Source organism: Elgaria multicarinata, chromosome 3 (assembly GCF_023053635.1).
Source record: "Elgaria multicarinata webbii isolate HBS135686 ecotype San Diego chromosome 3, rElgMul1.1.pri, whole genome shotgun sequence".
NCBI classification, from domain to species: Eukaryota; Metazoa; Chordata; class Lepidosauria; order Squamata; family Anguidae; genus Elgaria; species Elgaria multicarinata.
The window spans coordinates 164,618,876-164,640,237 of NC_086173.1; the positions used below are offsets into that span (position 1 = coordinate 164,618,876).

General features: G+C 46.7%; 1 protein-coding gene across 1 annotated transcript; it reads right to left on the reverse strand.

Annotated features, from left to right (window-relative positions):
• Positions 1-7,680: 7,680 nt before the first annotated feature.
• Positions 7,681-20,741, reverse strand: LOC134396472 (major histocompatibility complex class I-related gene protein-like). Its single transcript, XM_063122996.1, has 6 exons — positions 20,482-20,741; positions 15,464-15,496; positions 12,012-12,299; positions 10,482-10,559; positions 9,612-9,645; positions 7,681-8,749 (listed from the first exon to the last, which is right to left on the reverse strand). The coding sequence occupies exons 1-5, from the start codon at positions 20,546-20,548 to the stop codon at positions 9,626-9,628; spliced, it is 486 nt and encodes a 161-aa protein (XP_062979066.1). The 5' UTR covers positions 20,549-20,741; the 3' UTR covers positions 7,681-8,749; positions 9,612-9,625.
• Positions 20,742-21,362: the final 621 nt, after the last annotated feature.

The following is a 21,362-nucleotide window of genomic DNA, read 5'->3' on the forward strand; positions in this document are numbered from 1 at the left end:
GGAAAGTGGAGAAGCTTCCGGGTTATCAAAGCGTTGTTTCCACCAAAGTTTACTGCTCTTAAACACCATTTTCCATAATTTTTTCTTTGCTCTGGTTTAAATACGAAAGAGCAGCTGATAAGGTTAAGTAACAAACATTCAGCCCTGGCAGAGAAACGTGGCTGTCAGGCGGTTGCTCTGCCTCACTGGACACGTTTGAAACACCCATGTACATTGATGGTGCTATATAAATAAATAATAATAATAATAATAATAATAATAATAATAGTTGGCAATGCTCTAAACTTTGCAGCTGGCTGGGGCATTCTGGGAGGTGCAGTCCAACACATCTGGAGCGCCCCAGGTTGAGGAAGGCTGCTCTAAAGGCACCCTGGTTCTCCATGGTTGCACGTAGTTTTAATTGTTTTTATTGTTTTTACAAATTTTCTACAGGTTTTAATTTGTTCATGATTTAATACATTTTTAGCTGTGGGTGTTATATTTATGATTACATTGTTCTGATTTTATCTGAACTCCACCCTGGGATCCCAGTGATATAAGGTAGGGTAGAAATGTTTTCATAAATAAAGGAGAGACCACTGAAATCCCATCTCCTGCAGAGACCTCCTCCTGCCACCCCATTCCTATGGAAAAAGTCCTTGGCTGAAAAGCAGGGGCTTCCATCAAGGTCAGGTCTCCCAGGCTGTGGAAGATGGGCCACGTAAGTCTCTTGTATATCCCACCCTACCAGGTCACAAGCCAGTGGGAGGCCTGGAAGGACTGAATTCTCAGTTGCCTGCCTTCCCAGGGCTGGGATGATTCTATACAGTCCACAAGGGAGGTTACCTGATCAAAAAATGAGATCAAATTAGTCTGACAGGACTTGTTCTTGACAAATCCACGTTGGCTTCCAGTGATCATTGCATTGATTTCAAGGTGTTTACAGATTGACTTCTTTATAATCTGCTCCAGAATTTTCCCAGGGATGGATGTCAGACTGACTGGTCTGTAGTTCCCAGGTTCCTCCTTTTGCCCTTTTTGAAGATAGGGACGTTAGCCCTCCTCCAGTCGTCCGGCACCTCACCCGTCTTCCATGATTTTGCAAAGATAATAGACAAAGGTTCTGAGAGTTCTTCTGCTAGCTCCTTCATTACTCTAGGATGCAGTTCATCGGGCCCTGGAGATTTGAACTCATTCAAGGAAATTAGGCGCTCTTTGACCATTTGTTTATCAATCTCAAACTGCAATCCTGCCCTCAACTTCTGCTTCACTTTTTCCAGGGGGGTCATAGACCCGCTTTTGGGAGAAGACTGAGGCAAAGTAGAAATTGAGCACTTCAGCCTTTTCTTTGTCATTTGTTGTCAATTTGCCATCCTCATTAAGCAGTTGAACCACCATTTCTTTCCTCTGTCTTTTACTACTCACGTATCTGAAGAAAGCCTTTTTATTGCTTTTAGCATCCCTCGCTAATCTCAGCTCATTCACAGCTTTAGCCTTCCTGACGCCATTTCGGCACTTCTGCGCCACTTGTCTGTACTCTTCTTTTGTAGCCTGGCCTTCCTTCCACTTCCTATATGTATCCCTTTTTGTTTTCAGGTCATCTCTAAGCTTTTTGTGGAGCCACATTGGTTTCCTCTGTTGTCTTCTACCTTTTCTCCTTGTTGGAATTGTTTGTAACTGTGCCTTTAAAATGTCCTTTTTTAAATACTCCCACCCATCCTACACTCCTTTTCTCATTAGGCTCATTTGCCATGGGACCCTACTTATCATAGTTCTGAGTTTATTAAAATCAGCTTTCCTAAAATCCAGAGTACGTGTATGGCTACACTAAACTTTTGTCTCCTTCATAATCAAGAATTCAAGTATGACATGGTCACTTTCTCCCAGAGTTCCCGTAACTGCCACTTTATCCACTAAGTCATCCCTGTTGGTCAATATCAAGTCAAGGATTGCCGATCCTCTATGTTCCTTCCTCAACTTTCTGTAGGAGAAAGTTATCACCCACACATGTCAGGAATTTCTTGGAAGGGCCGCTTTTGGCAGTATTGGTCTCCCAACAGATATCAGGGTAATTGAAGTCCCCCATCACTACTACATCACACTTTCTTGAAACACTGGCAATTTGATTCTCAAAAGTTTCGTCCTCGTCTTCTCCTTGATTGGGTAGTCGGTAGTAGACTCCGATTATCATGTTCTTTTTATTCCTTGCCCCATTTATTTTAATCCAGATGCTCTCGACGGGGCTCCCAGTCTCATCCGCCTGTATTTCTGTGCAGGGATAGGTATTTTTAACATATAGTGCAACTCCACCTCCCTTTCTATTTCTTCTGTTCTTTTTGAACAAGTTATATCCTTCAATTGCTATATTCCAGTCATGGGAGTCATCCCACCAAGTTTCAGTTATACCTATCAAGTTGTATTTGCCTTCATGTAAAAAGAGTTAAAGTTCATTCTGTTTCCCATGCTCTGGGCATTAGTATATAGACATAGAAGACCATGTGTTTTATTTATTTATTTATTACATTTCTATACCGCCCAATAGCCGGAGCTCTCTGGGCAGTTCACAAAAATTAAAACCATTCAAAGTATAAAACAACAGTATAAAACCATAATATAAAATACAATATAATATACAATATACAATACAATACAATATTTATAGTCTGGCTTTGTTCCTTCATTGTCACAGACACTATTTTGGGGCACTATTGGAGCTGTTCTCTGTACTGTGGTGCATTGGCTTTCATCCATTGTTGCCTCAAAGTTTACGTCTCCCGGCCCCGTAAGATTCAGTTTAAAGCCCTCCTGATCAAGTTCTTCATGCTGTGGCCAAACACATTCTTTCCAGCCCTTGTGAGATGCAACTCATCCCTTGCCAGCAGTCCATGTTCCAAGTAGTGTAGCCCGTGGTCCCAGAATCCAAAACTCTCACGTTGGCACCACCTTCGTAGCCAGTCTTTCATCCGGAGTATTTTTCTTTCCCTTTCTAATCCTCTTCCAAGAACCGGGAGGATGCATGAGAAAACTACCTGGGCCCCAAAGTTCTTCAGTTTCCTTCCCAGAGCTTCAAAGTCTGAAATGATTTCTTCGTAGCTCTGCTTGGCGACATCATTTGTTCCCACATGGATGAGAAGAAAGGGGTATGTGTCTGTGGGCTTTATGAGCTTCGGTAACCCTTCAGTCACATCTCCAATCTGTGCTCCAGGGAGACAGCACACCTGGCGAGTCCATGGGTCTTCACGACATACTTGGGTTTCAATCCCACGCAGCAGGGAGTCTCCCACAACGACTACTCTTCTCTTCTTCTTGGTTGACCTACCTTCTGCCTCTTGTTCATTGTTGCACAGTGTCTTCCTTAAACTAGAACCGTCTTGGAACCATCTTGACCTGGTATTCTTCACACAAACCACTAGACCTCCACAACTGTCATCCTCAGCAACTTTCCTCAAAATGAATATAACTCCACCTCATCCCTACTTAGGATAAGGTGGCATCTTCCAATTCTTCTTTCTCCTCCACCAACCCATTGCTGGACCACTCCTTCCCACCACTCCAGTCTTCTCGGCAGTTCACTGCCCTGTCCAGGATCAGTTGCCTCCTGCTGTTGCTGCGTGTTTTCCTCTGAAGCGGCCGTTACCCTAGTGAGCAAGCCCTCTTCATCCATTGGTTGAGATGAACCTGTGATGTCACAAAGACCCAGCGGCCTGAGCCACCAAGGCAGCCTGAGCCTCAGGGATTGGCTGAGCTCTGGTGAAGTCAACAATCCCTCAGAATCAAGGGGATTCACTTTCCCATTTGGGCCTTTGGACATTGCTATATGCATGCAGCTAAAACTGAGCAAGAAATTAATAAGGGGCACAATCACACATCCCAGCTTTTGAACCCTGACATGGCTCTTGGAAGACATTTTTCTGGCCGCTCTTCATGTATACCTTAGTATTTGTGTGACTAGACTACTGTTGTGAGGTCTATTAATGCACACATATCCTGGAGATTTGAACTCTTTCAAGGAAATTAGGTGTTCTTTGACCATTTGTTTATCAATCTCAAACTGCAATCCTGCCCCCTCAACTTCTGCTTCACTTTTTCCAGGGGGGTCATAGACCCGCTTTTGGGAGAAGACTGAGGCAAAGTAGGAATTGAGCACTTCAGCCTTTTCTTTGTCATCTGTTATCAATTTGCCATCGTCATTAAGCAGTTGAACCACCATTTCTTTCCTGTGTGTTTTACTATTCTCGTATCTGAAGAAAGCCTTTTTATTGCTTTTAGCATCCCTTGCTAATCTCAGCTCATTCTCAGCTTTAGCCTTCCTGACGCCATTTCGGCACTTCTGCGCCACTTGTCTGTACTCTTCTTTTGTAGCCTGGCCTTCCTTCCACTTCCTATATGTATCCTTTTTTGTTTTCAGGTCATCTCTAAGCTTTTTGTGGAGCCACATTGGTTTCCTCTGTTGTCTTCTATCTTTTCTCCTTGTTGGAATTGTTTAGGGTTAGGAGCAAGGTGGTTCTCCTTCGCCGCCCCATCTCCAACCGGAGCTGCCAAACGCCACAGGGCTTCTGTCCCTTGCAGCCCACTGCCTGGCGGGTGGACTCCACTCTCACTCCACCAAAGGAGCCTTGGGATTGGTCGAGGGGGGAGCCTTTGGCCAATCGAAAAATGGAGATCAGATTTCGACTGTGGTTGCTGGGCAGACGACGCACCGCCAGGCTGTTGGATGCTGGAAAGAGAAAGGGAAAGTTTGCTCCCTGCATTTTTCACAGTTCCCTTCCAAGAAATTGTGTTTGTGTTTGGGGAGGAAGCAAGGAGGTAGGCTTACCATGTGAAAAGGAGGACAGGGAGCTTTATCACACCAGAATTATACTGGTGCAGTCACTGCGAACTGCATGCAAAGGACTCCAAAGCTTTCCACCTTATAATCTGCTTTGATTGTGAAGTACTCCCATGCGTCCTGCCTTAATTGTGCAATAAAGCCAAAAGATTCGCTGTATTTAGCCACTACTTTTTGAGCGTATCTTCCGAGTAGCCACTGGGGCGCAGGAGCAGGATTTCAAAGAAATGCTTACATCTGAGTAAGCTTTAAAGATAAAGACACCAAAATTGGCACAGTAATAGATATTAGGGAGAGCTTTAAGCATACCAAACTTGAATTGAATTGGGCCATCCTTTGATTTTTTAATGATTTTTTTACATTTCCTCCCTTAAACTCACTTCCTGGTATGCAAAGGATCGCTGTCGCCTGGTAGCAAAAACAACAATGGTGAAAGCGATATGGGGATAATCCAGGGAAGCAGGCACGTGGGATGAAGCTCTGGGCTCCTGTATCTTCAACAGTTGTGGCAAAAAGGGCATTTCAGCAGGTGTCATTCCTATGCAGGAAGCACCTGGTGACATTCCCTCTTCATCACCACAGTTAAAGCTGCAGGTACCCTGTCCTCTTTTGTATCTGATCAAGAAGGAAGGGCTCCTGCAGCTTTAACTGGTGTGATGAAGAGGGAATTTCACTGTTGTTGTTAAGATGAGGCACTTCCCCGCCACCCTAGAAATCCCTTCCCTGAATGTAGTGATCTCTCGGGGCCATGTAAACGAGGCTATGTTCAGAACCTCTCCCTCGCTTTAGTCATGGAGCACTTTGCCAAGAGGGGGAGGGGAGGAGTGTGTATGGGGGGGGGCTCCTTAACGCTGGGCTGCAGAACCACTTTCAGTCTGAGGGCCAAATTCCAAACTCTTGCGGGGCCTTTTCAGTGGTGGGAGGAACAGGGGCAAAAATACCCACATGGTTGCATGGGAGCAGTGTGGCCAAGTGGGGGTTTGAACCTGGGTCTCCCCAGTCCTAGCCTGATGCTCCAATCACTACACACTATTCTGTTTTATATCTGGCCCTACTATTACAGACCCCTGGGCTTTCTTAAGGAAGCGTACACCACCTTATTTATACCTGTATTTCTAGCACACTTTACAGGGCAGAGCCCTCCCAAGACAGCTTACAAAACAAAAAATGATTTTTTTTTTATTAAAATATGAAAACACATTTAATACAGAAATAAAATTAACAGCCTCATTAAAGCAATACAGGGAGGAAGTTGCACATGTTTGGGGCCACCACTGAAAAGGCCTGCCACGACACAGGCTCTGAACACCAAGCCTGGCCGCGGCTGCTCCCTGCTCAAGCCAAGCCCCACAGCTTGATACGCCTGAGGCAGGGGATAAAAACCACCTTCCTCCAAACTATGTGGAGAAAGGGGTTTAAATGGGGAAGGATTTCAATATATAAAATAAAACACTGTGAATTTGATGCACAACTTGGGTGCCAAGGAAAAGGAACAGACTACTGTCACGACACAAGCTCTGAACACCAAGGGCGTTGCTAGACCTACCGGGTGTTCCGTCGTTGAGGAGCGGTGAAAGCGGCTTTTCCCGTTCAGCCGTGACGCCTCATGCTCCACACCTGCCTTCGATTTGTGGCGGAAGTTTGCGCCGGTTGTGCTGCTGCCGCCGCGAGCACGGTTGCGCAGCCACACCGGCCTGATTGCCGCGGCTTTTTTTTTCGCTCGCTGCACGGTTTGCGCACGTCCGAAAGACCGCAAACTTGCGCAGCCGTCAGCGATGCCGCCGCCGGCCCCGGCGGCAGCGGCGGCGGCGGCGGCAGTGCCAGTGCCAGCTGAAGTGCTGCTGGTGCTGTTGAGGGTCAACATTGATGCGCTCACTTCCTGATGGGGGTCGTGGCGGGTGTCATATGACCCGAGGTCAATCGTCTGCATGGCCACTCTGTGCCTACATCTCCCATCATGCCTCTGAGGTGTCGGCGGCGATGACCGCCTCTGTGCCCTGTGCCCCATCCCAAGGAGCCAACCCACATCTGGCCGTAGCCATGGCAGCAGCCCACAAACAGCTCTGCCCTCTGCCAGCCTGGTACCCACACTAACAGGCAGCGTACAGCACCGCCATTATGCGGCCACGGTAGCTGCCCACCGCAAGGAGTCACCAGCCACTTTTCCGGTCCTCCGGTCCTGCGCAAACTGTCACTGGGGAAATAAAAAAAAACACTAGAACAGGCGCACATCCCCCACCCATCCCCCACACACCCCAGCAGCACACTAGCCACTTTTCCGTTCCTCCGTTCCTGCGCAAACTATCAGTGGGTGAGTAAAAAAAAAAAGCCACTCCGCCGCGCTGCCCCAGCTGGCAGACTGCGCGCAAATGGCGGAGGCGGCTTGACCGAAGCCGCTGACCACTCCCCCTTAGCACGCCTTTTCCTGCCCAGTGCGGACCGCAGTGACCTCACATCCTCCCACACGTACTCCAAATTACCGCGGGACGGCAGGAAAAGGCGCACTAGAACTCACTTTTTTAAAGTCGGGAGAAAGAGGCTTCGCCGCAGGATAACGGCGGATCCTCGTGAACGTCATCTGGAAGCCTCGACGTGACTGCGGAAGGTAACGCGCGCTAGAGCCTCGTCTAGTAACGCCCCAAGCCTGGCCGCGGCTACTCCCTGCTCAAGCCAAGCACCACCGCTTGATACGCCTGAGGCGAGGGATAAAAACTACCTTCCTCCAAACTCTGTGGAGAAAGGGGTTTAAAATGGAGAATGGATTTCAATATATAAAATAAAACTGTGAGTTATATGTGCTGAGGTGAATTATTGTCAGAGTGGGTGCTAAATGTGTAAACCTCAGATGATAAATGCCAAACAGACACGTGGGGTTTTTGTGGTAGTTAAAAACAAAATAATTGAAATTTATTTTTAAAAGTTCACAAGCTTTGTTTCAAATAAAACATTTAAAAACCTTTTTGAAAGCTTTCATCCAATCCTTTCACTCATTCACATACGCGCTTTCCTTTCTCTCACACAATCCCTCTTGAGTTTTCTTTATGATCTGTATTGATTAATATACATCAACTATGTGCACACCACACTCCAAAGACACCACTCTCTACCCTGAAACTCAAATTTCCCAGAACTTAAGTACTCTAAACACAGAGAGCACTAAAGACTCTAAGAGGACCTTAAAAGTCCCTCCCAATCCCCTCAGTCCTTCCCTTATATATCACTCCTCCCCCTCCCAAGACATTCTAACTCCGCCCACTCAGGCTAACATTCTAAACTCACCACAGACTTACAAACTGCAGACACACATTTGGGAACTGACTTGTGGGGTGTAATGCCACAAGGCCCAGTCCTGACTCAGGTTCTCAAGACCAGGTGCAGACGCTCAAAACTGAAAAGATTGTTGGAGAAGGTATCTGACCGGAGAGATGGATTCCACGTGGACCACTGCTGGCCCTGGTCCCCATCCCTCAGTCATGCCTGCTGCTGCACTGGAAGTCTTTCAGGAAACATTTGGGAGAAGTTTGCACCTCCCCATTTGTCCAACGAGATTTCCATGATATAGACCAAGTTGGCCTGTTCTTCCAGGATTAGGTCAAAAGTGGCAATTGCCTTGAGAAGGAAGAAGAAAAGGAAGAAGAGCAGGAGAAAGCCATTGTGAGTCCATCTCAGCTCTCTGCAGTCAGAAGGATTCCCAAGTATTTCCTGCCCCCCACCCCTTATTTGATGGACCATAACACCCTCCTCCATCTTCTCTTGCTCTGTCTAGAAGCTGTTACTCTTAGGGCTGCCGCCCTGCCAGGAAGCAAATCAGATCCAGCTAAGCTCTTTGCAATCAGAAAGGATCTGAGACACCCAAAGGAACACACTGAAGGACAGAGTAGAATTCAGAACATGGAGGGATCAACTCTTCTCCATCAGGAGTCCTACTAGACCAGAGTTCATCTGCAGAGAGAGAGAGGGAGAGAAACACAGAGGGAAACTCCAGAGTGAAACTGTATGGCCTAGTGGCTGGCAAACCATGGCTTCTTGCAAAGGCTTCTGGGAAGGGTGACCCTATGAAAAGGAGGACAGGGCTCCTGAATCTTTAACAGTTGCATAGAAAATGGGATTTCAGCAGGTGTCATTTGTATATACGGAGCACCTGGTGAAATTCCCTCTTCATCACAACAGATAAAGTGCAGGAGCTATACTAGAGTGACCAGATTTAAAAGAGGGCAGGGCACTGCAGCTTTGACTGGTGTGATGCAGAGGAAATTTCACCAGGTTCTCCATATATACAAATGACACTTGCAGAAATTCCCATTTCATAGATTTCATAGAACCATAGAGCTGGAAGGGGCCTAACAAGGCCATCGAGTCCAACCCCCTGCTCAATGCAGGAATCCACCCTAAAGCATCCCTGACAGATGCTTGTCCAGCTGCCTCTTGAAGGCCTCTCGTGTGGGAGGGTCCACCACCTCCCTAGGTAACTGATTCCATTGTCGCACTGCTCTAACAGTCAGGAAGTTTTTCCTGATGTCCAGCTGGAATCTGGCTTCCTTTAACTTGAGCCCGTTATTCCGTGTCCTGCACTCTGGGAGGATGGAGAAGAGATCCTGGCCCTCCTGTGTGTGACAACCTTTGAAGTCTTTGAAAAGTGCTATCATGCCTCACCTCAATCTTCTCCGTAGCCCCAATGCCTCCCCACTGAAGAGAGGGGCTTCTTCAGACACAGTGGCTGGTTATTATTGGGCTCTCCCTCTCGCGGTATGGGCCTCTTTCCACCCCCGCCCCCCACCAATGACCCCCTTCATCTACCACTCACCTCGTTCGGGGCTGTTAGATGGCCTGGTTGCTCCCTGCAGAGAGAAGGAACACGGCGTCAGCCTCTCCCTGAGCAGAACTCGTGACTGACAGTTTGAAGGGGGGGTGGGGACTTTTCCTGTCTTAGAGCTTTATCACATGTACCTGCTTCCCCGGATTATCCCCGTAGCACTAAGCTTTCGCTGCTGCTGTTGTTTTGCTACCTGGCAACAGCGATCCTTTGCATACCAGGAAGTGAATTGAAGGGGGGAAATGTAAAAAAAAAAAATCATAAAAAATCAACGGATGACGCTATTCAATTCAACTTTGGTATGCTTAGAGCTCTCTCTAATATCTATTAATGTGCCAATTTTGGTGTCTTTATCTTTAAAGCTTACGCAGATGTAAGCATTTCTTTAAAATCCTCCTCCTGCGCTCGGCGGCAGCTTGGAAGATAAGCTCAAAAAGCAGGGGCTAAATACGGCGAATCTTTTCCTTTTGAAGCACAATTAAAGCAGGGTGCCTGGGAGTATAGAATCATAGAATCATAGAATAGCAGAGTTGGAAGGGGCCTACAAGGCCATCGAGTCCAACCCCCTGCTCAATGCAGGAATCCATCCTAAAGCCTCCCTGACAGATGGTTCTCCAGCTGCCTCTTGAAGGCCTCCAGTGTGGGAAAAGAACCCACAACCTCCCTAGGTCACTGGTTCCATTGTACTTCACAATCAAAGCAGATTATAAGGTGGAAAACTTCGGAGTCCTTTGCATGCTGTTCACAGTGATTGCACAGTCTAACGCTGGTGTGATGAAGCTCTCAAAGTCATGGGCTAAACTGGATCTCCCCACCTCCAACTGCAAATAAGGGGTAGACTCAGCAGGGAAGTTGACTTACTGTGCAAAGAGATCCCAACACTCACAGCTGCTAGCAGGATGATGGTGACGCCGACGATAATGAACCCCAAGTAGTATGCTAAAGATAAATTGAGAGAAAGAGTAAAGCAAGGAAACCCCAAAACAACTTTCTCGTGTTATGGGGGAGGCCTTCCACGGCTGTAGGACTGAGCACCTTTGGTTTCTCCATCTGACCTAGCTTTGGGAGGTATGATGCTCATTAGACGCAATACACAATTCAGTGTTTGTCCAATATGTTGCTTCCTCTAACTGAAGGAAGATTATCATCCAGTGGCTGTTCAAGACCAGCTTCCTGCATTTCATAGAACCATAGAATAGCAGAGTTGGAAGGGGCCTACAAGGCCATCGAGTCCAACCCCCTGCTCAATGCAGGAATCCACCCTAAAGCATCCCTGACAGATGGTTGTCCAGCTGCCTCTTGAAGGCCTCTAGTGTGGGAGAGCCCACCACCTCCCTAGGTTCCATTGTCGTACTGTTCTAACAGTTGGGAAGTTTTTCCTGATGTCCAGCTGGAATCTGGCTTCCTGTAACTTGAGCCCGTTATTCCGTGTCCTGCACTCTGGAAGGATCGAGAAGAGATCCCGGCCCTCCTCTGTGTGACAGCCTTTCAAGTATTTGAAGAGGGCTCTCATGTCTCCCCTCAGTCTCCTCTTCTCCAGGCTAAACATGCCCAGAGTTAAGAGTGATCTGATGAAGAAATGAAACACCACTTGGGAGTGTTTGGCATTTATCATTGCTTTTATATGTTCACAGTCATTGTTCAGTGTGTTATAAATAGTTGTCACTTACTACAATAGTTTTTACATGTATTATTGGTACTTTTTGATTCTTTTGTTCTGATTATTGACCCCTCTCTTCTTATGACAGAGTGAGAAGACAGCAAAATATCCAAAGAACAGTCTGCCATTTTATTGTTTTTGCTGTTTTAAATTGCTATTTTATTGTGTTTATGTTTTTATTGTGTTTACATTTTTCCTGATGTCCAGACGGAATCTGGCTTCCTGTAACTTGAGATTACCAGGATCGCTAAATGAACGATTTAAAGCATGCTTGTGACTAGCCACTCATGGAAGTTTGCGGGTCATTTTCATGACGTCATAAACAAACAGGATGTCTCTTTAACACTTAGGGTGCAATCGCATGCCTACAGGTTGACCATATGAAAAGGAGGACAGGACTTCTGTATCTTTAACAGTTGCATAGAAAAGGAAATTTCAGCAGGTGTCTTTTGTATATATGGGGAACCTGGTGAAATTTCCTCTTCATCACAACAGTGAAAGCGGCAGGAACCCTGCCCTTTTTTATATCTGGTCCCTCTGGGCAGGGCTCCTGCCGCTTTCACTGTTGTGATGAAGAGGGAATTTCACCAGGTTCCCCATATATACAAATGACACCTGCTGAAATTCCCTTTTCTATGCAACTGTTAAAGATACAGGAGCCCGGTCCTCCTTTCCATAGGGTCATCCTAAATAATAATAATGATAACGACACGCCCCACCCCAGTCCTTACCACCACTCTCCTCCAAGGCCATGTCCAGGGGCTCCAGCAGGCTGTCATGCTCCACGTGGCACCGGTAGCGGTCCCGATCCTTGGGGTCGACCTGGATGCTGATCCAGGCGTGGTAGGTCCCGTCCAAATTAGGGCCAACATCCCTGTGGAAGGTTTTATGCTCCATGACCTCCCCGTCCTTCCTCCAGGTGACATCGATGTCCATGGGGTAGAAGCCCTTGGCCTGGCAGAAGAGGGTCTCCGTGCCATCATCGTCCGCCTGGCTCAGTACCCTCACCACGGGGGGCTCTGCAAGACAGGCAGCTTCAGAGTTAACCCAGAGCCTCTCCAGCGCTTGGCAGGATGGATGCTTTGCTCTTAGAGCAGGAAAACAACCCCTGTGGGCATTTTGTCCCACCACAGACTGAACATCCCTCCCTGTAGGACCACCCAAGAGATTTTGAAAGACCTCAAAGCTAGGGGATTCCTCAGCCTTCATTGGCATCTGAATACCCAAATAGAGCACATGGTTCTGAGACCGTTCCGGTGTATCTTAGGGGCAAACGTCACCTGTCTCCATGACTCAGTTTGATTCAGATTCTTCTGAAATGAATGTCATAAACTGAACTGTACTCAAACTGATGTTGACTATTCCCTTCAAGGGAGGGACGCTGCTCTTGCGGTTCTTTGCTCTCCTAAACATCTCTCTTGGGGCTCATCTACACCAAGCAGGCTATTCCACTACGAAAGTGGTAGGAAAGCAGTATATAAAACGCAGGAGCCGCAGTACTGCTTTATAGTGGTACCGAAGTGCACCAACAACTATTGGGGCCCGTGACACATCTACACCAAGCAGGATATAACACTATGAAAGTGGTATGATAGCGGGATATGGTCTGTGTCCATGGGCCCCCCAACAGTCATCAGTGCACTTCAAGACCGCTATCAAGCAGTGGCGTGGCTTCTGCCTTTTATATACCGCTTTCATAATGGAATATCCTGCTTGGTGTAGATGATCCCTTGGTTCCTCCATTAACCTCTTTTCAGATTTTACAGAGTTTCCTATTCATTTCCGTGAAAAAGCATAAGGTCCTGGAAAGACACAGAATCTCTTATAGTCCTCCGAGTTGCTCTAAAATAGTGGTTCCCAATTGGTGGTGATGGCCCCAGGGAGAGGTTTCATCTCTCTGATGAATGTAATGTGCCAAGGGTTAAAGATGGCTTCTTTGCCAAAGAGTGGCTGCATATGGCTATATGCCAGATTTGCATTCCTTAATGGTGGACATCATGTCCTAGCAGACAAAGGGAAAAACTTTCGACCAATAGAGCATCCAATGTAACCTATGACTCGTTGAGATTGTGCACCTTAACTTGAAAATTGAATGTAACATAACTTGCTAATCCAGAACTGACCAATAGAAGGGTTAGAAAGAGACTAACACCCTCTTGTAGTCAGGGCCTATATATACTGTGAGATTCCTTTGTTCTGGGCGCCTCCATCTTGTGGAACCGGAGAGCACCCCCATACTGCAGTTTCGGAAGTAAATGGATAAAGTGTATTCTCCAGCCTCGTGTGTTTGATTGGCTATTAATGCGCCGGGGAAACAGGCCTTTAAATCCCTGGTTGAGGGACAACACTGGTCCGTGGACCCCAGGGGGTCCGCATAACCCACCCAGAGGCTCCGTGGCACCACTCACATATTAGCTCTGCAAGGTCCGCATTTTAATAAAACAAAATACGCCATCTCCCAGGCTCCGTTTGCTTCAACGGTGACATCATGCACAAAAGCACCTGCGTGATTTAGCGACAATCTTCAGAGATTACTTCCCTGCACCTAATCCTGAAAACTCAGGGAGAAGGAATCCTTTTGAATGTGGTGATGTGCAACCAACAACTCTATCTGCGGAAGAGCAAGGTGCACTTGCTGACGTGACTTGTGATCGTTCATTGAAATCGTTTTTCAAAGAATATAGACTGGACCAATTCTGGGTGAAGGTTTTTCCTGATTATAAGGTGAAAAAGCTTTGAAACATCAAGTTCCCTTTCGTTCTACATATCTTTGTGAACAAACATTTTCAACATTTTGTTATATGAAGCATAGAAATCGGCTCGATGCTGATCCAGATTTGAGATTAAAAGTAGGAAATGTTGAACTGGATGTGGAAAGGATTGTTTGGGACAAAAAGAGGCATGACTTCTCCCATTAGTAGATGCTTGACAGGTCGCAATTTGTTCAATTGTAAACTAGACGTTAATAAAATTAAATTTGTCTTTATATTCTTAACTAAATTATTGTCATTTTTGTGTGATAATACCACAAATATCACAAATGTTATGGTCTGCTTTTAGTATACCTAAAATCCTTTGCTTATTTTATTTATTTATTACATTTTTATACTGCCCAATATTTTCTCCAAAAAATTGCTTCGTACAAGTAACTACCATAGAGATAACAATTTTTTCAAAAGTAGGGAGTCCATGGCTTGGCATTTGAAAAACAAGGGATCCGCAGTACTTAGCTAATTGTGAACCACTGCTCTAAAGCAGGGGTCCCCAACCCCCGGGCCACGGACCGGTACTGGTCTGTGGCCTGTTAGGAACCGGGCCATGCAGGTGAGCTGCTTTCACCCACCCACACCCACCCCAGCATACCTGGGCGTGGGGCGCCATCTTGCCTGCCAAGCTGAAGCGAAGTTAGGATGCTGGGGTGGGTTGGGGCAGCTTCGGAACGGCGCGCCTGTCCGGAAGCCGCTCTGGGAGAGCGACTTCTGGGCGCGCCATTCCAAAGCCCCCACCCCACCCCACCGCCCCAGCATCCTGGCTTCGCTTCGGCTGGGCACTTACCCAGCCGAAGTGAAGCCGGGACACTGGAGTGGGGGGGTGGGGTGGGGCTTCCCAAAACCATCCCCTCAACCCCACCCCACCCCGGTCCATGGAAAAATAGTCTTCCACGAAACTGGTCCCTGGTGCCCAAAAGGTTGGGGACCGCTGCTCTAAAGGGTTGCTACCTTGAGTCAAAAAGCCAGTCTTTCACTTTTCCTCTTCAGTTCTGCCAGGATTGGGGAAACTACATGGGCTGCCAACAGGCCTAACCAGAATTTCAAGAGGATACAAAACCAAAACAGAAGTTACTGGGCAGGGGAGCAGCATTTTTGTTATTTTCCACTAAATCAATTTTGGGAAAGGCGGTAATTTATTTATTTATTTATTTATTTGTTGCATTTTTATACCGCCCACTAGCCGAAGCTCTCTGGGCGGTTCACAAAAACTAAAACCATTCAAAGTAAAAAACAAACAGTAGAAAAACATGATATAAAATACAATACAAAGCACAACCAGGATAAAATCAGCAGCAGTGCAGAAATACAGATTTAAAATACAAATTTAAAACAACAAAGTTAACATTAAATTTAAATAATAATAATAATAATAATAATAATAATAATAATAATAATAATAATATATTTCTTACCCGCCTCTCTGATTGGACCGAGGTAGGGAAGATCTGCAAGAATAACATAGTATACACTGTTAAGATTCCACTGGATAGGCCTGCCAGTGGATCGTTTTCTTGAATGCTAGTAGACTGTTAAGTTGACGAGTCTCCTCCGGCAGGCCATTCCACAGCCTGGGAGCAGCGGAAGAGAAAGTTCTCTGGGTACTAGTTGTCAGCCTTGTTTTTGTTGGGTGGAGTAAATTCTTCCCAGAGGACCTGAGTGTGCGGGGCGGATTGTACGGGAGAAGGCGATCCCGCAGGTAGCCTGGACCCAAACCATGTAGGGCTTTAAAGGTGATAACCAACACTTTATACTTCACCCAGAAACTAATTGGCAGCCAGAGAAGAGATTTTAAAGCTGGTGTAATGTGGTCACCCCTAGGTGTACCGGTGACCAACCTGGCTGCCATATTTTGAACTAGTTGAAGTTTCCGGACTAGGCACAAAGGTAGCCCTATGTAGTGCGCGTTGCAGAAGTCGAGCCTCGAAGTTACCAGTGCAGGCACTACCGTCTTTAGGTCTTCCGACTCTAGGAAGGGGCGCAGCTGGCATAGCAGCCGAAACTGATAGTAGGCGCTCCTGGCCGTCGCATCTATCTGGGCTGTCATTTGGAGCGACAGATCCAGAAGCACCCCCAAGGTGCAAACGCAGTTTTTTGACCGGGAACTCACAATGCTTGACACAAGTGCAACAGCACCCTCCCGCCCATGTTCCACAGAAACTGGTGCATATAGGCTTAGTGGCTCTGATACTGGAGGTAGAACATAGCCACGAGTGCTAGTAGCCATGGATAGCCTTCTCCTCCAGGAATTTATCCAACCCCCTTTTAGAGCCATCCAAATGGGTGGCCATCACTACATCTCATGGTAGTGAGTTCCATAATTTAACTCTGCGCTGTGTGAAGAAGTCCTTCCTTTTATTTGTCCTGGATCTCTCACCCATCAGTTTCATGGGATGACCCCGTTGGGTTCTAGTATTTTGAGAGAGGGAGAAAAATGTCTCCCTATCCACATTCTCCATACCATGCATCATTTTGTACACCTCTATCACGTCTCCCCTGAGCTCCTTTTTCCCCAAGCTAAACAATCCCAGTTGATGTCACCTTCCCTCGAAGGGGAGATGCTCCAGCCCTTTCATCATTTCAGTTGCTCTTTTCTGCACTTTTTCCAGCTCTATAATATCCTTTTTTTAGGTGTGGTGAGCAAAACTGTGCACAGCATTCGAAGTGTGGTCTCACCCTAGATTTGTATAAAGGCTGCAGAGATGAAGAGAGGCTAAAGCAACTCCAGCCGGGGTGGACAGATAAGAGCCCTCCCCGCCACGCCCTCCCTCCCAACTCAAATGAAAGCCACTGCGCCTTTTCTGAGAACTTGCCTGCCTGGTCAATTCGTGTATAGACAGCTGAGCTTGTACCCTGGGGGAAATGCAGCAGCAAGATGCTGGACTCATGTGTGAAAGGGGTTGTTGGGCTGGGTTTTCTGTCATTTTAATTTCCCCACCTTTTTAATGTGTTAAGGGTTATCATATATATATATATATATATATATATATATATATAAAACATGATTACTGACAAATGCGTCATAGCTTTGTCCATGTGCATACGTTATAAGAAACCAAGCAATGCACAGGTGGTCATTTTGCCTGTTAAGAGTGGCTTATTTTGAACTATTTATATCATATTGTAATCATGTTGTTTACAATATGAATGAATGAATAGTTTATTTGTTTATAGCCCAAAGACCATTACAAAATACAGAATTGCTCACATATAGCAACACACATTATTTAAAATATTCAAAATATTTGCGCTACAATCCTTTCTCAACCAAAGAGTCAGTCAGTGGGTCACTCTAGGGGTGCTCCATTTGTCTGCAGCACCCACCCTTTGCTGTCACAATGGTGACATACATGCCAAAGTCACAAGGATAATTTCAGTGATTACATTATAACCTAAAATGCTGGCAATCAATATCTGGCACTATCAGATAAGTGGGATCTCTGATGATAGTTTATACAAAACTATTAAATCAAATGGTCCCCCTTACAATCTACACAGACTTTGTTAAGAAAGTTATTTCTGATTTTTTGGGCTGCAGCAGCAAACTTTGCTACCTTAATTGCGATTGCTTTACTATGGTCCGCCAGCAGATCGCAGATAATGTCTCTAGTGTGCCAACCCGCTCTTGCTAACAATAGTTCCTTTATAAAACGCTCCCTGATTTCTTTGTACAGAGGGCAACGCAGTTGTTTACAATATGATATATGATAAAAAAAACACCACACAATATCAACCATTAACACATTAAGAAGGTGGGGAAATTAAAATGGCGCAAAACCAAGGAGGATCAAAGAGAATTGCAGCAGACATCACGGAGCAAATTTCAAACAGCCACTATTTTTGCTCTCTGCTTTGAGAAGAATTGACACTACTTGAAGCTGATATTTATTGATGTTTAATGTTTTAACTTATGTTTTATGTCGTAGAATCATAGAATCATAGAATAGCAGAGTTGGAAGGGGCCTACAAGGCCATCAAGTCCAACCCCCTGCTCAAGGCAGGAATCCACCCTAAAGCATTCCTGACAGATGGTTGTCCAGCTGCCTCTTGAAGGCCTCTCGTGTGGGAGAACAGCCCACCACCTCCCTAGGTAACTGATTCCATTGTCGCACTGCTCTAACAATTCTGTATTTTAATCTTATATCAATTTCTGCTGCGTGATTTTATCCTGGTTGTGCTTTTTATACTGTATTTTGTATTTGTGTTTTTAGATTGTTGGTTGTTTTATTATGTTCTTCGTGGTTTTGATTTTTGTGAACCGCCCAGAGAGCTTCGGCTATTGGGTGGTATAAAAATGTAATAAATAAATAAATAAATAAATAAATAACAGTCAGGAAGTTTTTCCTGATGTCCAGCCGGAATCTGGCTTCCTTTAACTTGAGCCCATTATTCCATGTCCTGCACTCTGGGAGGATCAAGATATCCTGGCTCTCCTCTGTGTGACAACCTTTTAAGTTTTTGAAGAGTGCTCTCATGTCTCCCCTCAATCTTCTCTTCTCCAGGCTAAACATGCCCAGTTCTTTCAGTCTCTCTTCATAGGGCTTTGTTTCCAGACCCCTGATCATTCTGGTCGCCCTCTTCTGAACACGCTCCAGCTTGTCTGCATCCTTCTTAATTTGTGGAGCCCAGAACTGGACGCAATACTCTAGATGAGGTCTAACTAGGGCCGAATAGAGAGGAACCAGTACCTCACGTGATTTGGAAGCTATACTTCTATTAATGCAGCCCAAAATAGCATTTGCCTTTCTTGCAGCCATATCTCACTGTTGGCTTATACTCAGCTTGTGATCTACAATAATTCAAAGATCTTTCTCATTTGTAGTATTGCTGAGCCAAGTATCCCCCATCTTGTAACTGTGCATTTGGTTTCTATTTCCTAGATGTAGAACTTGGCATTTATTCCTATTAAATGTCATTCCGTTGTTTTCTGCCCAGCACTCCAGCCTATCAAGATCACTTTGCTTGCTGCTGCCAGCTGCCATGTTTCTTGCCTTCCTAGCCCCAGCCCAACAACCCCGTCTACATATGAGTCCTGCGTCTCGCTGCTGCATTTCCCCCAGGGTACAAGCTCAGCTGTCTATACACGAATTGGCCAGGCATGCAAGTTTTCAGAAAAGGCGCAGCGGCTTTAATTTGAGTTGGGAGGGAGGGCTCTTATCTGTTCACCCAGGCTGGAGTTGGTTTTGCCTTTCTTCGGGGATGTCTATACGGCTTCTTTACCCTGACCTAAGTGCGCAAATTCGTGTTTTAGGACACATGACGCAGCTACCCATTCACCCCAGCGATGGGTTTTAAACCCGATAATGCACATATTCGTAGTTGCGATTTACCGTGACTTTTGGATCAACCTTCAAGTTTGCACCGCATTATATTGATGTGTTCGTGGGGGGGAGTTAAATCACATTTTGTGGCCTGCTCTTTCACTTTGAGGCCTGGCCCTCAGTTGAAGCCAGTGCCGGACCATGACGGAGGCACCTAAGCCCCCCTCCGTCCTGCCCCCTTACCTGGCTCCGCTGCCATTGCCGCTCAGACTGCGCCGCCGCCGCCGCCAGGTAAGCCCCCTCCCCCCACTTACCAGCCTCCATCGCAGTCCAGTGGCGTCTTCAACTGAGGCCCAGGCCTCAGTTGAAACTGCTGCTGGACTGCGAGGGAGGCAGGTAAGCCCCCCTCTCCCCCAGCCCCCTTACCTTGCTCTGCTGCCGTCGCCGCACAGACTGCAGCGCGCCAGGTAAGCCCTTCCCCCACACTTACCTTTCTTCAGAGCTTTGTCTCGATCCGCTTCGTCTCGATCCGCAGCTCCCCTGACCCGATCCGGCTCCGCCTTTGGCAGAGGCGAATCAGGCCTCTCCACTACCACTTCTGCGAAGCGAAGCGGAGCGGAACACAGCCCTACTTGAAAGATTGTCAGGGGTGGGCCAGGATCTCTTCTCAATCATCCCAGACTGCAGGACACGGAATAACGGGCTGAAGTGACAGGAAGCCAGATTCTAGCTGGACACCAGGAAAAACTTCCTGACTGTTAGAGCAGTACAATGGAATCAGTTGCCTGGTGAAGTTGTGGCCTCTCCCACACTAGAGGCCTTCAAGAGGCAGCTGGACAACCATCTGTCAGGGATGCTTTAGGGTGGATTCCTGCGTTGAGCAGAAGGTTGGACTCAATGGCCTTATAGGCCCCTTCCAACTCTACTATTCTATGATTCTAAGGGTACCCTAAAAGAGCAGAGAGGAAACTGGAAAGCAAACTGGCAGAAGGAAGGTGAGCCGAACCTAACAAAGGATTTTCAGCCCATGTGGAGAACTATGGGAGCAGAAGCAGATCAGAAAGCGGGCTGAATGCGGATTACATTATTGGGAAATCTGCACAAGGAATTAATGCATAGGCAAGAGACACCCACCACCCTGCCCCACATAGCTCGTCCCCAGAGTTACTCACCGGGACAGTAGTCTATCATGTAGGCAGCTGCACCTAAGAGCAAGGCGGGCCACAGAAGCAGCCCCATCGGGATCTCAAGCCGAAGTCCTTCTTGGGTTTACAAAGGCCGCAACACCAACTCGCTCCTTTCTTTTCGCGCTCAAGTCACTTCATGCGGAGTAGCTGGAGCACACACAGCCAGAAGAATCAGAAGTGAGAGCCCGGATTGGCCGAGAGAAAAACACTCGTTCAATGTGAAACGTGTGTTCCGATTTCGAGAGTGGTTGCCGGGCAGATGACAGGTTGGCTGGCTGTGAGCCCAGGAAAGGGAAACCGAAAGTTTCACAAACTTTGAGGAATCGCCTTCGGAGAGTCTCTGTTCGGGAGCAGGGGGGGGATCTACACTACTGCTTTAAAGTGCTTTAAAGCACTTTATAACAGTTTTGACAACTGTTGGGGGTCAGGACACACTGCATATACAGTTTTCAAAACGTTTTCAAAGTGCTTTAAAGCGCTTTAAAAGCAGTAGTGTAGATCCCCCCCAGAACGGATGCAAAAAGGGCCGGCAGAGGCTTCTGTTCTGTCCTTCGCCCTGCTTTCCACTCTGTCATCCTTCCCCCGCCCCAGATCTGCTCTCTGGAAGGAAGGAAATGGTAGAGGGGTGTCCCAAGAAAGTGGCTTCATGTCACCCAGGATGAGAGGACCAATGTTGTGGTTTCTCCCCCACCCACCACTGTTTCAAAATGCCCCCTCTCATGTTACGATCTGAATTCAGGCTGCCTTCCCCTAAGATGGCTCTCTGCTGTTCCCAGAGCCCCGTCCCCACATCCTCTCCAGGGGCACATCTACATGAAGGGTTTGCTTCACAGTAGCAGTATAGTTGCCATTGCAAAGCCATCCAG